General features: G+C 37.9%; 3 protein-coding genes and 2 long non-coding RNA genes across 8 annotated transcripts in view; 2 read left to right on the forward strand and 3 right to left on the reverse strand.

Moving 5' to 3' along the window:
• chrb (charybde) overlaps positions 1–17,484 on the reverse strand; it is a 48,752-nt gene that overhangs the window by 21,246 nt on the left and 10,022 nt on the right. The gene's annotated exons all lie outside the window — the stretch shown is intronic.
• On the forward strand, positions 7,129–8,119 carry LOC123003464 (uncharacterized). Of its 2 annotated transcripts, none has more exons than XR_011418552.1 (4): positions 7,129–7,266; positions 7,318–7,455; positions 7,511–7,851; positions 7,903–8,116. It is a non-coding gene; the product is annotated as an uncharacterized lncRNA (long non-coding RNA). The 2 variants fall into 2 exon arrangements; XR_011418553.1 differs by having other exon boundaries at positions 7,151–7,266; positions 7,337–7,455; positions 7,903–8,119.
• Positions 8,464–9,103, reverse strand: Vha16-2 (Vacuolar H[+] ATPase 16kD subunit 2). The gene has a single exon (XM_017144096.3). The coding sequence runs from the start codon at positions 9,020–9,022 to the stop codon at positions 8,546–8,548; it is 477 nt and encodes a 158-aa protein (XP_016999585.1). The 5' UTR covers positions 9,023–9,103; the 3' UTR covers positions 8,464–8,545.
• Vha16-3 (Vacuolar H[+] ATPase 16kD subunit 3) lies at positions 10,471–11,158 on the reverse strand. Its single transcript, XM_044395870.2, has 2 exons — positions 11,046–11,158; positions 10,471–10,992 (listed from the first exon to the last, which is right to left on the reverse strand). The coding sequence occupies exon 2, from the start codon at positions 10,977–10,979 to the stop codon at positions 10,503–10,505; it is 477 nt and encodes a 158-aa protein (XP_044251805.1). The 5' UTR covers positions 10,980–10,992; positions 11,046–11,158; the 3' UTR covers positions 10,471–10,502.
• On the forward strand, positions 14,961–16,412 carry LOC108059086 (uncharacterized). 3 transcript variants are annotated; one of them, XR_011418477.1, is made up of 4 exons: positions 14,961–14,979; positions 15,259–15,396; positions 15,449–15,810; positions 15,862–16,412. It is a non-coding gene; the product is annotated as an uncharacterized lncRNA (long non-coding RNA). The 3 variants fall into 3 exon arrangements; XR_011418476.1 differs by lacking the exon at positions 14,961–14,979 and adding an exon at positions 15,003–15,021; XR_011418478.1 differs by lacking the exon at positions 14,961–14,979 and having other exon boundaries at positions 15,148–15,396; positions 15,549–15,810.

A 17,484-nucleotide genomic window follows, 5' to 3' on the forward strand; every position in this document is an offset into this window, starting at 1 on the left:
TTCCCTTCGGGAGCTGGAATATTTTTACCTTAAATATCCTTAAGTTTGTATTAGAGCCCTGCGTGAATCATTCAATATTTGTTTTATCATAGTATGCCATGAAATTTCTGATTTGTTTAATTCAATTCTATGTGAAATAAATTGAATGTTTTTCTAATTCATTTCGAATTGAATGAATGAATGAATAATTTGGAAGTGGACAAATTTTAACAAATCAATTTAAACTAAATAATATTCAGGCAGATTTAATCAGAAAATTATAGCCCTTTCTTCTTCTAAAGAAATTGTCAATTCTTTTAAACTCAAAATTCAAATTCATTCAATTCTATTAAACTCAATATTCAAATTAATTCATTCATATAAAACAAAAAATGCAAAATAATTAATTAAATCCATTCATGCCGGGCTCTAGTTTGTATACTGGATTTTTCTATTCTTATATAAGCATACTTGAAGTTTAGCAATTCTTTGGTGTCTTAGCGAATCGATATTCACTTGGAAATGCAAACAGAGCAAGAAGCTAATGACAATGCGGTAGAACGACCGCGACGCCCATTTAATTGAGCCCTTTACCTGAATAATGCAGAAATCAAACAGCACCGACCGTCCACTCCATTACATATTATCCATTCCCCATGACGGAGACAAACAGAGGCCCGAACCGCAATCCGTTTCATTATTTAGCTGGGTCGGGAATTAAGTGCATGTACCATTTTGCCAGGTTCCCACAGTTGTCAAGACACCCTCTCTTATTATCGACTAGGTAATGGCATTATGTCTATATGACCGCATAGGAACAGGGACAATTTTGCCAAGCAGATAATAGCAAACTATTCTTTGAGGTTAACAACCATCGAGTGACGCTTAGTTGGGATTTCTTGTTATAAAAATATTGAAAGTTAACAACAATTCTCACTAATAGAATACATTTATTAATTTAATTTTCACAGTAAAATTTAAATTTTACGTTGCCTTAGTTTAATGCCATTAGTGACCCCTGACCCTTGCAGAACTCAGAATCTCCCTCCCTCTTCTTGATGGAAATTCACTTAGTCATTTTCACAGCCATTAGCTGGGCCAGAAAATGCTGAGACGAGAAAACGAATTCCTTTTTTGCCAATTTTCCCCAGGTTTGAGTCACGTCAAGAAGTGGACAAGCCCCTGAACGCGTGCTGCTGACCAAATGAGCAGCGCCAAGCCGCCCACAAAGTATCCAGGAGGTCCGAAAAGAAAGCGCTGAGAATTCAAACTTTTAAAAGTTTTCAGCTTTTCACTTTTTTCTTTTCAATTTAGAGGACGAAGAAGCCGGAGGAGGGAGCCTTGGACGGGGGAAGCTGTGGAGCGTCGTTAATGGTTTTTGCAAAACTTATGAAACAAACTATACACAGGATGGCTCCACTGAAGTCCTTCCCTTCAGTTGCCGACCTGCACTGGCCACGTCGAGGACACCTCCTCCGAAACGAGAGAGGGTGGTTCTAAAAATACCACATCATTTAGCTTTATTTTTAAGGACTTTTGCCTTGACCATTGTTATAGGAATGTCGTGAAATTTAATCAAGGTTTTATGAAATATTATTTCAAGATAACAGAGTTCTTTGGAATAGAACTTTTGAATGTCTTGAAAGTTTAAAAATTATTTTATATCTAAGAAAACTTATCCCTTTCATATAGGGATGGGTTTAAAATTTCACTGATTAGTATAAGATTATTATCTATTTTTTGTTATATTTGTTATATTTATTTACCGAATTGACTTTATTCTGACACGGTTTTCCTAGAAACCCTCGCCTTCAGAGGGCAGTGTAATGTCACGTACTTTCACTTTCCTACTCCGACCACTTTCTGCTCGGAAAATGGCCAGAAGCTCAGCGTCAATGCGTCGTCCTTCGAAAACGAACCTATTCAAAGCCTTCATGCGTTTGAATTCTATTAGCCCAAGAAAGGATTTTCTGTGCTTTGGCTCCCATTCCAGATGGAGGAAGCTGGAATGAGTCCAGGCTGCTGTCACAAGCACTTTTTCAGCGTTACGTTTGTCGTTTACCCCGGGGGTGTATTTTCATCATTCTCATTTCTGGGCCTGGTCGTGGTCCTCGTCGAGGTCCTGCTCCTGCTCCCATTCCAGATCCCGATGATTCTGGTCGTGCCATGCACATCCAATTGACATTTCAGCTTAAGTCATTGTGTAAGGCAGCAACAAAGGGAGCGCCAACAAAACGGAAAGCAAGCAAGCAAAGTCCGGACAAGTAGCAAGCCGAAGCTGTCCGCCGTTCAAACACCCGGATCCGTCAACCAGTGATGCCAGCGGTCTGCTAGAAAGCCCATAAAATGGAAAGATTGCTACGAGCCACTATGCTAACGTATTTGTACAAATTTTTGAAATAAATCAACAATAGGACCTTTATTACATAAATTATAGTGATGAAAACCCAAGTGGTTAATGATAAAAGCAGCATTAAAAAGTGTTTTTGATTCACAATATTTTAAGAACCCAAAATGTTTATTAAATGACTTACCAATAATGAAGTTTTGTTTTTAATAAATAAACTCAAATTATTATAATTATATAATTTTTAAAAATTAACAAATAAAATACTGTGGGAACAAAGAAAATTCCAGTTCCTATATCTACACATTTCCCTGGCAGAATGGGCATCACTGCAAAATCCCACCCAGCTGCAGGGTCGTACACTTATTCTGCTCACTGTGCGAAAAACAAAGCCCGAAGAAGGAAGTAAAGTGCAAAAGCTGCAACGGCAACAAAGGCGCACACAATTACCGAGCACTGTGTCCGCCCACCACAACCCATTTGGGCAGTAGATGGGGTTGTGGGTGGTTTAGTGGGGGGGTTGAACGGTGGAGCCCTTGGTCGAACTTTCGTGTTTACACAAAAATATTTAGACTGATCCCGGCGCATAGTGGGGCGCTACAATGTGGGTTAATGGACGAGGAAAAGGGTTAAGAGCAGGGAATGCGGGATTTCATAAGATTGATGTGGGAGAAGGTGGAGGGGAATTCCCCTGTGTAGGCACGATAACCCCGTAGTTTCCCTGAATTAACATCCGATTCGAAAGTAAGCATTTGAACATCAGAATGTTGTTCATTCACGGTACACTACACTTAGCAAATCGTTTCAGCAGGTATTCCAAAGAAAATAAATTAATTAAGTGAAATAAAGAATACCAAAATGAAATAAAATAAAATTGAAATTTGAAGTAAAAGATAATAGGATGTAAAGCTTATTAGAAAGAATCAAAAAGATCTTAATATAGTAAATATTTAAAAATATAAGATACCATTATTCTATTTTTTGTGCGGTATGCGCATTATAAAATCTATTAAAAAATATATTCTAATAATTTTATTCATGTCTTTAAGGAATCGAATTCTCGGAGGCATGATTCCTGCTGGCAGCTTCCGCAACGGTCGCCACTAACAACGCGGCAAATGAAGGCAATATCTCAAATGGAACCACATAAACGAAATAATAAATACCAAATGATTTCATAATGAATGTCGGGATGGGCAGGAAGGCATTCGCCCCGCATCGCCTCGCCTAGAAACCGACGTAGTGTCCTGTCCTCGCCGTCATCCCGGTTGGCATTTCTTTTATTACTGAAATTGCGAAGGAGAAATAAAAAAAATTCTTAATTTCGTTTCGTTTCATCAGCAGCAGCGACAAGATTTACAACATACTGCGAGCATAAAATAAAAATCTTATTTTTGCTCAAATGCGACGGAGGGTGGACGAGTGGCGAGCGAAATAAATAAATAAAATAAAAAGCCAGCGGAATAGAATGAATAAAAATACTCGAACGTACAAAAGCCATCCACCCATTGTCTGCCGGAGATTGTGGGGCGTTGACAACCTCAATAGTTATAGAGGGGTTCGGGACTCGGCGCTTTGGGGTTCTCCATCCGGATGGAGCCACGCAATTCGAACGCATACCGAATGCAATAAAACGCACATGTGAGACTCCCTCGTACCATAATTTCTGTGTGGTTGGCAAATAAATTTGATTTTGAGCGAATTGTCTGGGATTGACTCTCACCAACTGTCTTTACTGGCTGCAAATTAAGCTCCATATGGTTAAAGACATAGCAGTTTGGTAACGAAAAGTAAGTTAAGAAAAAAGAAAAGAAAATTTACCTAACTTAAAAATTATATGTTAAAATACCTCGTTCAAAATATTTTTAATATAACTGAATTTCTTAATTATCTTAGGGTTTTTATTTAGACTCAAAAAATAAATAAAAAAAGATGCAAAGTTAAATAAATTATTTGGTTCTCTTATTGTTAATAATAAATCTTTCTATATTTTTTCGATTAGGAGCAGCCTTTTCACTTTTTGCTGAGAGAAGAACTTTCTTTCTGTTGACCTTTTCCATTGTGTAATCCTGGGACAAAATAAAAATTCCTTAAGTCCTGTACAAAAGATACTGAAATTTCATTGTTGTCATAATAATTTATAACAAAAAACTGTTGCAGACAAGAAAAATGCATGGTTCATTAAAAGTTTTTTTGGTGTTTGAATGTCTATTTTTTTTAGCCATTAGTATTATTATTTTTATAATTTCCATTTATTCCATTCGATTTGGAATAGATGAAATAGTAATGATTAAACTCCACTTCAATTTGACCTTTAGCTTTTGAATTACTTCTGAGATTTTCGGCAAATGTCTAGCTTCTTGAACTAAAATAGGCCCGACGCCCACCTGCTGGTTGCCATCGCGATTTCATTTGGCAGATATTTAACACATCGCTTCAACACGCCCAGGAAAAGCGACAGATATGGAAACCGAGTCGGACGATATCAGAGGTCAGAGGAAAACTGCGGCTGGGGGAAAATTGTGCGACGCCAGAGAGACAGGAGGAAAATAATTCAATGCAAAGGAAACAACACAACACAAGCACGCGCTGATGAATGGAGAGGGAATGGAATTGGCAATGGGAGTGGGACCCGGGATTCAGGATTCAGTACTCAGTATTCAGTATTCGGAATTCGGAACTCGGGGGCGTGGAGTCGGAAAGGCAAAGGACAAACATGCCATGGGCAAAGGACAAAAGTCAGCCCTCTGAGGTGTTGCCAACAGGAAAAGCTTCAATCAGCAAAAAAAAAAAAATGTATTTATATATAGAGGGAAAAAAAAGGAAAGGAGAAGGGCGGAAAAGCGAAGGCAACCAACTACACATTTAGTGTTTATTTCGTATTTATTGAGAGCAGCGGTTGGGGTCGGTCGGAATCCGAAAATGAAATCAGCAAGAAATAAATGTCCTTGTTGCACAGCATAATATAACCATCCCCAGTCCCGAACCCCGGTCATATACACAATATATAAATTGTTTCCAAATCATTGGATACCCAGCCACAGAAATACGAAAATGAAATTAGTCCATTGAGGGAAAAAGTCACTCAGAAGTCGAATCTTAGTTACTCTTGGAAAGGAGCATTCCTAAAAATGAATACCCTTTCTAAAACTTAGTAAGTTCTAAAGTTTTATTACCAGTTTTACATAACTGAACTCAAGCATTGCAATAAATTCTAAAATAAACTGTTTCACAGAAGCAGTACTACCTAACTTTTGCGAGAAAGAAACATTAAGGCTCGCAATCATATAAAACTGATCATAATGATGATGGGATAGCAAAATGGCTGACAACGAGCAAGTTGGTCAATGAGTGTTTGCTTGAATGAATGAATGAATGAATAAAGATGCCAAATGGGAGGGAAATGAGAAAATCTGTCAGGCACATTAAAATTAAAGTCGAATGGCCTTTGGCCATTTCGCCCGTTGACCACAATTGATGTGTGCGGCTTTAATGGAAACCACATTTTCGGCAATAACAAATCGGCGTCCCTCAAGCATAACCCGAACCAGCTTACAAATGGTTTCTCCAACTTCCTTCCAACAGAAGTTCCTCATTTTGATGTACATTTGATGTAGGACAGGCCAGCTTTTGGGCAAGTCTGCGGATTTGACAAGCCGCTACTTGATTTATATTTGATTTCGGCGGAGGTCATGCCACATTTGTTCAAGACTGATTCGATTTCCTTGACCATTACTCAAATAAATAAAAGGCCATTTTCTATTTGTTGAATTAATCGAAGAATTATTAATCACAGAAATATGCATTTTGATATTTTAGATAAGTTTTCCACTTTTTTTACTCTCAGCTTTGCATAAAATAATGTTCTTTAGATTTAATTCTTTGAGGAGTCTGCCGCCTGCCACACATTCAATTCCTCCCGAGCACCGAGCATTAAATCCTAAATACATATTTATTTTTGTTTGCCAGCCATTTGTGCAAAGTGTTTGCACTTAATAAACCCATTTCGCTAAGCACTTTGTCAGTTGGCCGATGGGAAGTGGGCGGTACAGCTTCCGTTTTCGGGTCCTGAGACCACCCACCCACTCACCCACCCACTCCTCACGCATTTACTGTTATTTCAGCATTAAAAGTTCATTGAATGGCAGAGGAAGTGAAAACAATTATCTGCAGGAAGGTGAACCATAAATCCTCCGAATCCGTAAGTAAATTGCAAATTTTCGTTTATTACTTTCGATGTCTGGGGGCTCAAGGGATTTGCGGTTAAATCGAATCGATATTTTGTGTTATCATATTTATTATGCAAACACACTTCGATTCGCAGAAGGTTGCCAAAAATGTCACACGTGCGTACACAAAACGTATTATTTGCTTGCGAATGAAATGTAAATGGAAACGCATACCTTTTTACATTTCAACACCTTTCGACAGAAATTGGTTTTTATATCATCCCGCCCTATTGGTTTGATTGCTGTTTGATGAAATGGATATGGTCTGCTTCAATTAACGCTGAAACCAAATAACTTAGGGGTATAATTTTCCATTTAATCTTTAAAACGTCTTGACTAAAGTAAAGTAAAAGCATTTTACAGGTTTCCAGCGTTATTTTTAGGCATAACAGTTTGGATGCACTTTTGACCTTACTTCTTATCTCTTACAGAAAGAAAAATGCCACTCCAAAATTATGCTTGTTTTAAAAACTCAGAAAAACTAAAAACCTTAAATATTATGGGGAATATAAAAAGAAAATTGTACAATATAATATCAGTCATCGCTGATATGTAATCAGTAATCACTGATTACTAATCAGTCCTTAGAATAACTTAGTAAGCTTATAAAATTAAGTTCTTTTCCCTGTAAAATATTCTCAAAATTTCAGTTTAATTTCAAAAAATATGAATCCCTTTACAATTTTCCTTCTATTTTTAGCTGTTCTTGGGGTATAAGATACATAACATAATTATAACAAAACACAACCTTTTTTATTTCAGTTGAATCGTCAATGTTTAGGAAAAGCTGTAACCGCGAACTCAGTTTTGGAGCAACACAATTATTACAGAAATATTAATGACATGCCGAAGCTATCCTTGTCTAAAGAACTAAGCAAAGATTGTGAAGATTATGCAAAAGTATTCAATAATCCTTATATCCTACATATATGCACTAAATAAACTTTTCACACAGCATTTAGCTACTTTGAATATCCGAGACGACAATCTACTTGAGGATGCTAATGCTGTGATATGGAGTGTTTTTGATCACATAAAATATCCTTTATCCGCCGGTGCACGCAATGAGTATACAGAATCCATATGCGAGTTTCAAGATGTATCTTGTGTTAAGTACTGGTATGACAATGGACGCAAAATCTATAATGGGTGGTATTATATATATGATGATGATGAAGATGATGATGCTGCCAAAAGATACAAAAAAATGGAAAGGTGGCTGAAAAAAAAATATACTGCAATTGTATGGAGGTCATCTAAAACTCTGGGAGTGGGTATTGCTCCCAAAGATCCTGCGTAAGTACGGAATTCTATCAAATGTCATTATGTTAACAATTTTATTTACAGAAATAAAAATGGGAGAAAAATTATGGTGGTAAGGTATTCTCCACCCGGCAGTGACCCTTACTTGTATGATTTAAATATGCCAACCAGTCCTACTCCAAAACCTGTAAACACAACGACGCCCACACCGTCAAGCGCATTCGGCAAGGATTTGAACATAATTGTATTTCTACTTAATTGCTTAATACAGATATTAGTATAACTTTCGAATTTGTAGTGGTACAAAATTAGAACAACAAAACGGAGTTTGGCTAGAGACTTTATTCAGTGTATTTTGGGGGTTACATTTGTAAGGTATTTTACTACTTTGAATAAATTAGATCATAAAAACGAAGTAATACCTATTAGTGGAGAACTATTTTTTCACGAGTATAATGTATAATGTTACTCATAGAGTATAATGAATATTTAAATTGAATTTATTTTCGAGTATTTATCTAGCTTTCCCTTATGTTCTTGTAAATTATTAAATTATTTTCACTTTAATGCAATTAAAATTATGCAATTTTCACATTTTCTTTTATAATTTTTAAAGCCTGTTTCACAAAAAAAAAAACAACAATATTTTAAATCAAACATTTTAATACCGTTTTTCAATTCGTGCGTGATATTTGACAATTATTAACGCTGACATAATGCAAGCATTTTAGAGTTTAGTGTACAAATAGATGGCCACGATGAGGCCGTATAGAGCCAGCACCTCGGCGAAGATCAGGATCAGGATCATGCCCACGAAGAGGCGTGGCTGCTCGGCGGTTCCGCGAACTCCGGCATCTCCGGCAATTCCAATGGCTATCCCGGCCGAAAGTCCAGGCAGTCCTACGGACAAGCCGGCGCCCAGATGAACAAAGCTCGTTTGCACTGTGTAGTCATCGCCAATCGATCCGGCTATCAGCACCGAAACCACCAAGCCGTAGATCGCAATAATCCCGGCCATGACGACCGGTATAATGGACCTCATGATAATTTCGGGTCGGTTCACTGCCATACTGGCAATGCCAACGCCGGAGACAGCAGTCCCGTAAGAAGCTCCCAGAGTTGTGAATATGATCGCGATAGCAGCCCCCGAACATCCCAAGAAAATGGCGTACGGGGCCTCTTCCTCCCCTGCAGCGGTAACCATCTTGCCTTGTTCGGATCTCAGTTCTCAAAAAATAATCGATGTATACGGAAGATTGAAGGAAAAATCAGTGCTTTCCTAGACTGTTAGTGACAGCTTATTAAGGATTGAAAAGATATTTCATTTTGATTGGGTGTAAAATATGCAAAATAACTTGAAATGAATCCTTTTCTCTACTCTAATTGACTGCCTATGATTATAATGTGTAATGAATATTATACATATTTTTAAAACTGTCTAATGACCCAACCTATCTTAACTAAACTTTAAGTTTAAAATAAAACAAAATTATTGTACAAATTAAATAGTTGTCAAGTCAATTTTTAATCACTTTTTTGTAAAAAAAAAAAAATTTACTTTGCGTCCAAAAAAAAGCAGATATGAAACGATGATCAATTTGATGCTATGTGGTTTTAATTTTGACTTGATATGCGGGCATCTCAATTCGATATGCTCGAAATGTGTTGAATGTGTTTTTCTCCCTCCCACTCATGTAACTTTAAGAGCTATCCAGAGGGAAAGAGATTTCGGTAAGAAAGGTATCCGTATGCAATACCAGTAATTTACCATGCGCATATCGATTTGAAGCTCACGTGTTTTTATTTGTGTGTGAGACTGTTTTGACCATTTCTTAAAAAAAGTTTACACATTTACAAAAGTGTTTCTCGCCTTATAGGTGTTTCTGAATTCTAATACCTCGAAGGACCGCAAAAGCCGTTCTTGGTATTGAAAATCGGAGCTGCGGTTGCCTATTCACTTTGAATGGTTTTCCCCATTGCCTTTCAACGCTGTTACCGTTACCCTCCACTTGTTTCAATTAAACAAATTGGAAAATATGAGCCCTACTCGACTATCGAGCTTAAAAGGGCGAAACTTTCGAAAGTGCCCCACCTCAGCAATGCTGTTGTTTCGGTTCCCCCAAAATGGAAATTTGTTGCCACCGCTGAGGAGAAGGGACGGAATTGTTTGCGGTGCTGGGGCTTCGAGTGCCCCCCCTTTTTCCATGGCGTTTTTATTTGTGGCCCCAACTCGGCTGCTTTGCATTTTGAATACATATTCCGCATATTCCTTAAGGGAGCTTGTAACTTTGTCAGTAGCTTTGCGTTCGTGTGATGTGATTGTTAAGTTGGCACAGATTTGTCACAGGCGGCAATTGTGAGTCGCGAGTGGGGAAGATTAGATTCTTGATTGCTGGTTGCAAAGAGGACAGGTAGGTATAGATCCTACATTTTTCCAAAAACTCTTTAAAATATTTTGGAACTATTTATTTGTATGTTTCCCTCTGTTAATTCACACATCGTTTTAAATTGGGGAGTATATGATATTTCTTTAGTTCTAATGAAAATGTTCCCTTTAACCAAAGTGCACGAAATATTTCAAAAAGGGTTATTTTTCTGTTGATCTCTCAGAACTATTTTTAAGAATAGAAACTGTATGCTATAAATTATTTTATTATTGTTTTAATTTATGCATATATGATCCTCTACTTGGTGTACAGGTAAATGGCGACGATCAGGCCATAGAGCCCCAGGACCTCGGCGAAGATCAGAATGAGGATCATGCCCACAAAGAGGCGTGGCTGCTGGGCGGTGCCCCGCACTCCGGCATCTCCGACAATGCCGATGGCAAAGCCGGCCGCCAGACCGGCAAATCCAACGGATAGTCCGGCGGCCAGGTGGATATACCCCTTGCGGATGGTATAGGTGTCCGAAAGCGATCCGGCAATCAGCACCGAGACGACCAGCCCGTAGATCGCTATAATGCCGGCCATCACCACCGGAATGATCGACTTCATGATCAGTTCGGGTCGCATCACGGCCATGGCCGCGATTCCGGTGCCCGACTTGGCCGTTCCATATGCTGCTCCCAGGGCCGAAAAGATAATGGCCGATGCCGCCCCCATCGATCCGAAGAAGAACGAATATGCCGGCCTATCCTTTTCAGCAACCTCTTCCGGCATCTTGACTTCGATTCTGAAAAATCGTATGAGTTAGGTCACCAGCCGCGCATTTAACAACTATCTTACTGATTTAATTGCTAAATCTCCGATTCTTTATAATGCGTCTGTTCGACAAATTTTTCACTGGACTTGACAGGGCTTTATATGTTTTGACCTGTAAACCTGTACAGAAAATTCCCCGCCACCTTTAATTTCTTTTGCAGTTTCGAAGATGAAAATATAAATATTTAAATTAACTAGGAGAAACCATGTATTATTACAATTTATAAGAATTTATAGAACCGCGGGGAAACTTGCTGACAATTACCAAAGGGTAACATGATATAAAATTCAAATAAATGTATTCATTATTTGATTAAATAAAACTTGTGCTCAATCAGAATTCCTATTTATCCATTCGGGAGAATAATATTTAACAGGTATAATAATAATATACGTACGTACGTAAACAGGCACATATCTATCTATACCAATACATTTTAACATTTATTCGAGGACTATGTTGTTATTGACTTTTAGACTTAAAAGCATCCATGATATTTTCATTATTCCGCATAAAAACTCCAGTATTTTCCGCCACGGCTTAATCACATCGAGCAGCTAAAAGTGCGAAAGGTTTTCCATTAAAGATTTATGCTGCGTTGAGGGATTTAACATCGAAATCCTTTCTTCTTTTCAATTCGAGCTCCTTTTGGGTCGTCGTATCCGTGTATCCATTGTTGCCACTGCCGCTGCGCTTTGTTAGTTATTGTTTGGCCCGCTTTTTGCAACTATAAATCGTTTATGTATTTTGTTGAGTGCGAGAATTTATCGCTGGAGCTGAATATGAGAAAGGAATCACATAAATACAAATAAATCAAAAGCATTTCGAATGGCAATGCCAATGGCAATACAAACAATCTTTTCCTCCTGCCTCGAAGAATGGAAAATTGAGAAATATAAATGGGCTGGCGTAGTTGTGTGTGTGTGTGTAGTGGCTATAGGCAGGCTAGACTGTGCTGTGCGAAAATTGATGTCTTGCCTCATAAAAATAAGGCATCAGAAGAATCGCCCGAATGTGTTTTTGTTGAAAGCAACATTGTAAATTTTATGACTTTTTTATGCGCTGAAATCTATAAATTATGTAAACTGACACTGACAGCTGTCAACCGAAGGCTCAGCGACAGCTCCAGTCGCACTCACAGGCCCATTCGGAGTCCATTCCCAGTCGCCAGTGCTGTCGCCGATCTTTGGCTAGCAATATTTGAATTCAGTGGCCTAAAAAATATATATCGTTTCCTACAACTTAAAAATAATGGCTTATAAATTTTAAATGCATTTTTCCAAGATATTTTCATAGTATGCTTTCGAGAATTTACTCAGCATTTATGATATAATTGCTGAAATAATCGTATTCGCTTACGGAAACATTTTATTATTTAAACTTTTTCCTGATTGAGCTATACTTATAACTCAGGCGGGAAAAAATCAATGAGTTTTTGGAAAATTAAATTAAGCACTACAATTTTCAATATAAAGATCTGACTGGAAAACTGCTGATGTGACAGCACTATCACTCCGCTGAAAAGCGGAACGGTTGCAAGTGACACATGTGTCAAATGGTCGATGGGGAAGCGCGACGAAATTTGCTATTCCCACTGCCTGGTCCCTGGCTCCTTCGCCGGAGAGCTCCGCACCACTCTACACTCGCACCACCCAATCGCAGCCCACCGCACCGCGCACTACAGCCCATCCCCACAGCATTCTGGCCAGAGTGAACTGATGACTCGAGATGATTAAATGATTGCGAGCGGCAATAAAAAAATGTATGCTTCGAATTATTGCTAATATATATTTTCCGTTCTTTTTATGCCTTACTTGATTTTCTTCAGGGGTCCCTGACATAGCCAGCTCATTTTATATTTCTGGCTTCTTTTCTGCTTTATTGCAATTGACAATAAACATACGAAGCTTAAATAAGCCTTATCTACTCTTAAACTATACCTTATTAGCTTGAAAATGTTAATGATAATATTACAGATAAATGTATATTGTCAAAAAATATTGATGAGTATTTATAAAAAGTTAAGAAATTGTAAAAAAAAATGTAACTGATTATTTTGATTAATAAATATTTTGGAGTGTTGTAGGTACATTTTGATATTTAGTTAAATATACACTCCGTTCATAAGTAATCCCATAAGTAATACCTGTTATTCCTTTCCCGGTTTTTCTGGCTCACTCTAGTAAAGCAAATCAGAAAGTTCCTGCCAATGTGCAATAAATGAGTGGCCATGGGTTTTCCCGGGAAAGCAGGCGGCACTAACATAACTAACGAAAGAAATTAACCGAAAATAAATTAACTGGAATCCCCCGACTAAAAGGGTTCGTGAGTTTCGATTCCATGGGGCCCGGGGTGTCAACCGCTCCGCTCCGTTTGCTGTTGCTTCCGCTGCGATGGATATGGATATGGATAAGGATGCGGATGGGGAGACGAAGCGGAGAAGGACACGGAGACCGACTGGCAACAGAATGACTGTGTGTGACTCTCGGAATCCCAAATGTGTTTTCAACATGCAATTTTTATTATTGACTGCTGGCTGTCGGTTGCCGTGCTAGCGCGCTGCTTTTCAGTGTTTTCCGCCCGGCGAATCGTGAAAATGTCATTACTGTCAATCAAGTCGGCCAAGGGTTCTCCCCCGAAACCAAGAACCCTAAAGCCTTTCAGTCCAGCCAAATGGCAAATTGAAAAGTTCATTTAAAATCAATGCTACTTCGTTATCATTAAGCAAATTTATTTTTAATTTGGGTAAAAACTATGGGTAAAAACTATAGTATCTTTGTTGATATCCATTTAATTATTTTTAATAATTCAAACAGTATAAAATTGGGTACTGAAAATGTGTCATCGAACATAATAAATCTACCAAGATGCCGCTTTTACACTAATAAAAATGTCTTTCTAAAGTTTAGAAATCTCTTCTGTGAATTGTCAGCCTTTGAAAATGGACAAAAGTTTTTCTTGTTTTTAGTAAAATTACCTTTAAATATAGAAAGTTTATAGATTTTAATGCCAAATTTTCCAAAAACAAAAAAATGCGTTTTCCATTTCCATAGGCTGGCGATTTAAAGGCGAGAAAGAACTTTTTGTGAGTGTATCATCTGAGTAAGATTTAAAACTGTTATTATTATACAGTTCCAAATTTAATTAAATATTAGATTTATAAATATTTTATGTCAAGCTCTAGGATAAATATATTTCCAAAAGTAATTCGCAATGGCGTGTGATTTTGAGGACTTATTCTATGCATATTGTTTCAGGACTGACAGGGTTTATGGGTTCGCGTGTTGTGCGTCAATTTCGAAATACTGACGAGGAGGGGCAAAAACACACACCGGCAGGAAAACCCGGATGGAGAATCGAAAATACCGGAGGAGTGATTGCCAGCCTGCATCGCCGACATTGGCGTGCCAAATGTAACGATTTCGGCATTAGGCAGAGCTTGTTGAATTCCGGAGCCGCTTTTAACCGCTCCGATGGGCGGAGGACGGACAGTAGCTGATATATCTTTTATTATGTAGTTCTCTGTCATCGTAAAAATCGCCGCCTATTACTTGATTGTCCTTCATGAGAGCCATAAAGCCGTTGGCGGCCTTTGGCTTTGGCCCATTGTAAAATGATTTACTCGCCTGCGCCCCGTTCATTTGTGGCAGGCAATCGCTTGGAGCTTCTGCCATTCGCTATTCCCTCAATTTTTTATGGTTCGCCTTTTTTACGGTCTTTCACAGTTTAACGACACATCACTGACATACCAAGCGAAGCTGGAATTAGAACTCGGTCTGATGAAATCTATTCATTTTATTGCATTTATTCTTCTTGTCTTTTAAGTAGGCATAAATGTACTGCCGAAACTTGGGATGGTTTTGGATCAATACTTATGCATTAAAAGTTGCACACTTTATTTAATTTAGGCGAATCAATAGGGCTGATGACCAATCATTTGCGTTCATCACAACTGCAGTTAGTAATCCAGCCATTGCGTGCCAGCCAATTTATAAAAAAGTTCGTATGCGATTGTGTTTTTTTTCCAGCTTTTTCGATCTGTTCCGAGTCTTAACCATTTTAAAGACTTGAAAAAGACACGTCAGAATAATACCAGTAATCACATAGGAGCTTATCTAAAATATGCCACTACCTGTGGACACCTTTCACAGTTTCCATTAAATTTCGAAAAACATGTATCGGAATACAATTTTCCTGTTTTTTCTGGCTGTTTTTGAGGTAATTCTTTCGTTTCAGCTCAACTGTTTGTGCTCACAAAATGGTGTGACTGTGAACTCTATTTTGAAAGAACACAACTTCGAGAGAGAATTTGGAGGCATGCCATCATTAACTTTGTCCAAAAAACTAAGCAAAGATTGTGAAGATTATGCGAAAGTAAGAGGAAATTTTAAACTGCTTATACGTACTAAATACTCTTCTCTCACAGTATCTAGCTACATTGAACATTCCAGATCAAGAGTTACTCGATACTATAGACCGAGACTATTTAATGGAATACGCCACTGAATTTCCTTTTTCCTATGTAGATCACACGGTTTATCCCTTATCGGATCCGAATAAGATCAAGTATACAGAAAATATATGCGAGTTTTACGATGAATCCTGTTTTTCAAGTTGGTATTATCAGGGAAAATATTGGTATGAAGAGGGACCCCCTTTACCAGATAATCCAGAATACTATAATAAAGAGAAAAGGAAAGCTAAACAATCACTGACTGATAAGTATACTGCACTTATGTGGAGGTCATCTAAAGAACTGGGAGTGGGTTTTGCTCCAAAGAACCCCACGTACGTACCGCCTTAGGTCAAATTACTCCCCATTAACTAATTCATTTACAGGGTTAAGGATGGAAGAAAAATAATGGTCGTAAGGTATTCTCCACCCGGCAATGTACCTGGGAAGTATGATGAAAATCTACCAATACAAGAAGAACTTGAGCCTGATGGAACTGGTAAAATTGAAGGTACTACAACCTCATGTGAAATCGGAAAGGATTTCAATATATTTGCTGTATTACTAAGTTGTCTAATACCCACCTTTCGTTTACATAATATTTTAAATTGATTTAGTATGCCATTAAAAGTATAAAAACAATCTCGATTCGGCTTATCCTCCATCGAAGTTGGGGTGCCAGCCGCACTCTAGATGCTTTTTGTTTCTGGTGATTTAAAATTGTTGCAGTTATGTATAAATTTAACGACTATTGGTAACATTTTTCTGAGCAGCGGGGGTTGCCAAATGAAACCCCACCCACAAATTAGAGAATTTACCTTTTTGTTTAATTCCGGCTGGTCGTGTCGACGTATGGTCATGCCCGGATCCACGGGGGTATATATGTGATAAGTCCCCCACTCGGGTGGATCATGAAATAAAATTGGGTATTTAAAAAGTATGTAACAAAAAATTTTTTTTGTTATTATTTTGGCTATCAAAAAAATAAAGACCCATACGTACAATGTACGTACTAAATCCTAATTGTTAGCCAATTTCTGAAGACGGATGATTCTTGAAGGTCTTAACATATAACGTATATGCCATTCTTTTGTCGTAGAACCTCAAGATCTGTAATCAGTTAAAAAGTTTGTTATGATAAGCACGCGCACTCCTTACGATACCATAGAATGCTTTTTAAAATAAGTTTCATCTCCTGTCTAAACTTCTTAAAGTTTCAGTTTAATTTCAGAAAATATGTTTTGGTGTACAATTGTCCCTCTATTTCTAGCTGTTCTTGAGGTATAACAAAATTAAAGCTTTGGCCGTTTATAAATTGTATTTCTATTTCAGCTAAGCAGTACACGTTTGCCAGATGTGACCGTGAACTCCGTTTTGGAGGATCACAATTACTTTAGAACCATAAAAGACTTCCCGGAGTTATCCTTATCTAAAAAACTGAGCAAAGAATGTGAAGCTTACGCAAAAGTATTTAATAATTTTATTTAATTGCACTAAATACTCTTCTTTTTCAGCATTTAGCTACTTTGGATATCTCAAATCAAACATTATTTGAAGAAAATCTCAGTGCGGATTTTTTTTTTGATCAAACAGGTTATCCTTTATCGGACCCAAAGAAAATCAGGTATACAGAAAACATATGCGAGTTTGAAGAACTGTCTTGCGTTAGTTACTGGGGTCTCAATGGGGGAACTTGTTACGACAGGACATTAAAAGGAAACAAGGACGAAAATGTTAAATCACTGGCTGATAAATATACTGCACTCATGTGGAGGTCATCTAAAAAAATGGGAGTGGGTATTGCTCCAAAATACCCTACGTAAGTACTAGATTCTGACTAATGTCATTCAAGTAACAAATTTAATTGTAGGAATAAAAATGGCAGGAAAATAATGGTCGTAAGGTATTCCCCACCCGGAAATGTGCCTGGAAAGTATAAAGAAAATCTACCAACCGAACCTACTCCCGAAGCAGAAACCACGACGCCCTCAAGCGCGTGCGGAAAGGAT

Source organism: Drosophila takahashii, chromosome 3L, assembly GCF_030179915.1.
Source record: "Drosophila takahashii strain IR98-3 E-12201 chromosome 3L, DtakHiC1v2, whole genome shotgun sequence".
NCBI lineage: Eukaryota > Metazoa > Arthropoda > Insecta > Diptera > Drosophilidae > Drosophila > Drosophila takahashii.

Bases quoted from the DNA above. Each gene is read 5' to 3' on its own strand.
- Vha16-3 (XM_044395870.2), bottom strand. From the start codon at position 10,979: ATGCCGGAAGAGGTTGCTGAAAAGGATAGGCCGGCATATTCGTTCTTC.
- Vha16-2 (XM_017144096.3), bottom strand. From the start codon at position 9,022: ATGGTTACCGCTGCAGGGGAGGAAGAGGCCCCGTACGCCATTTTCTTG.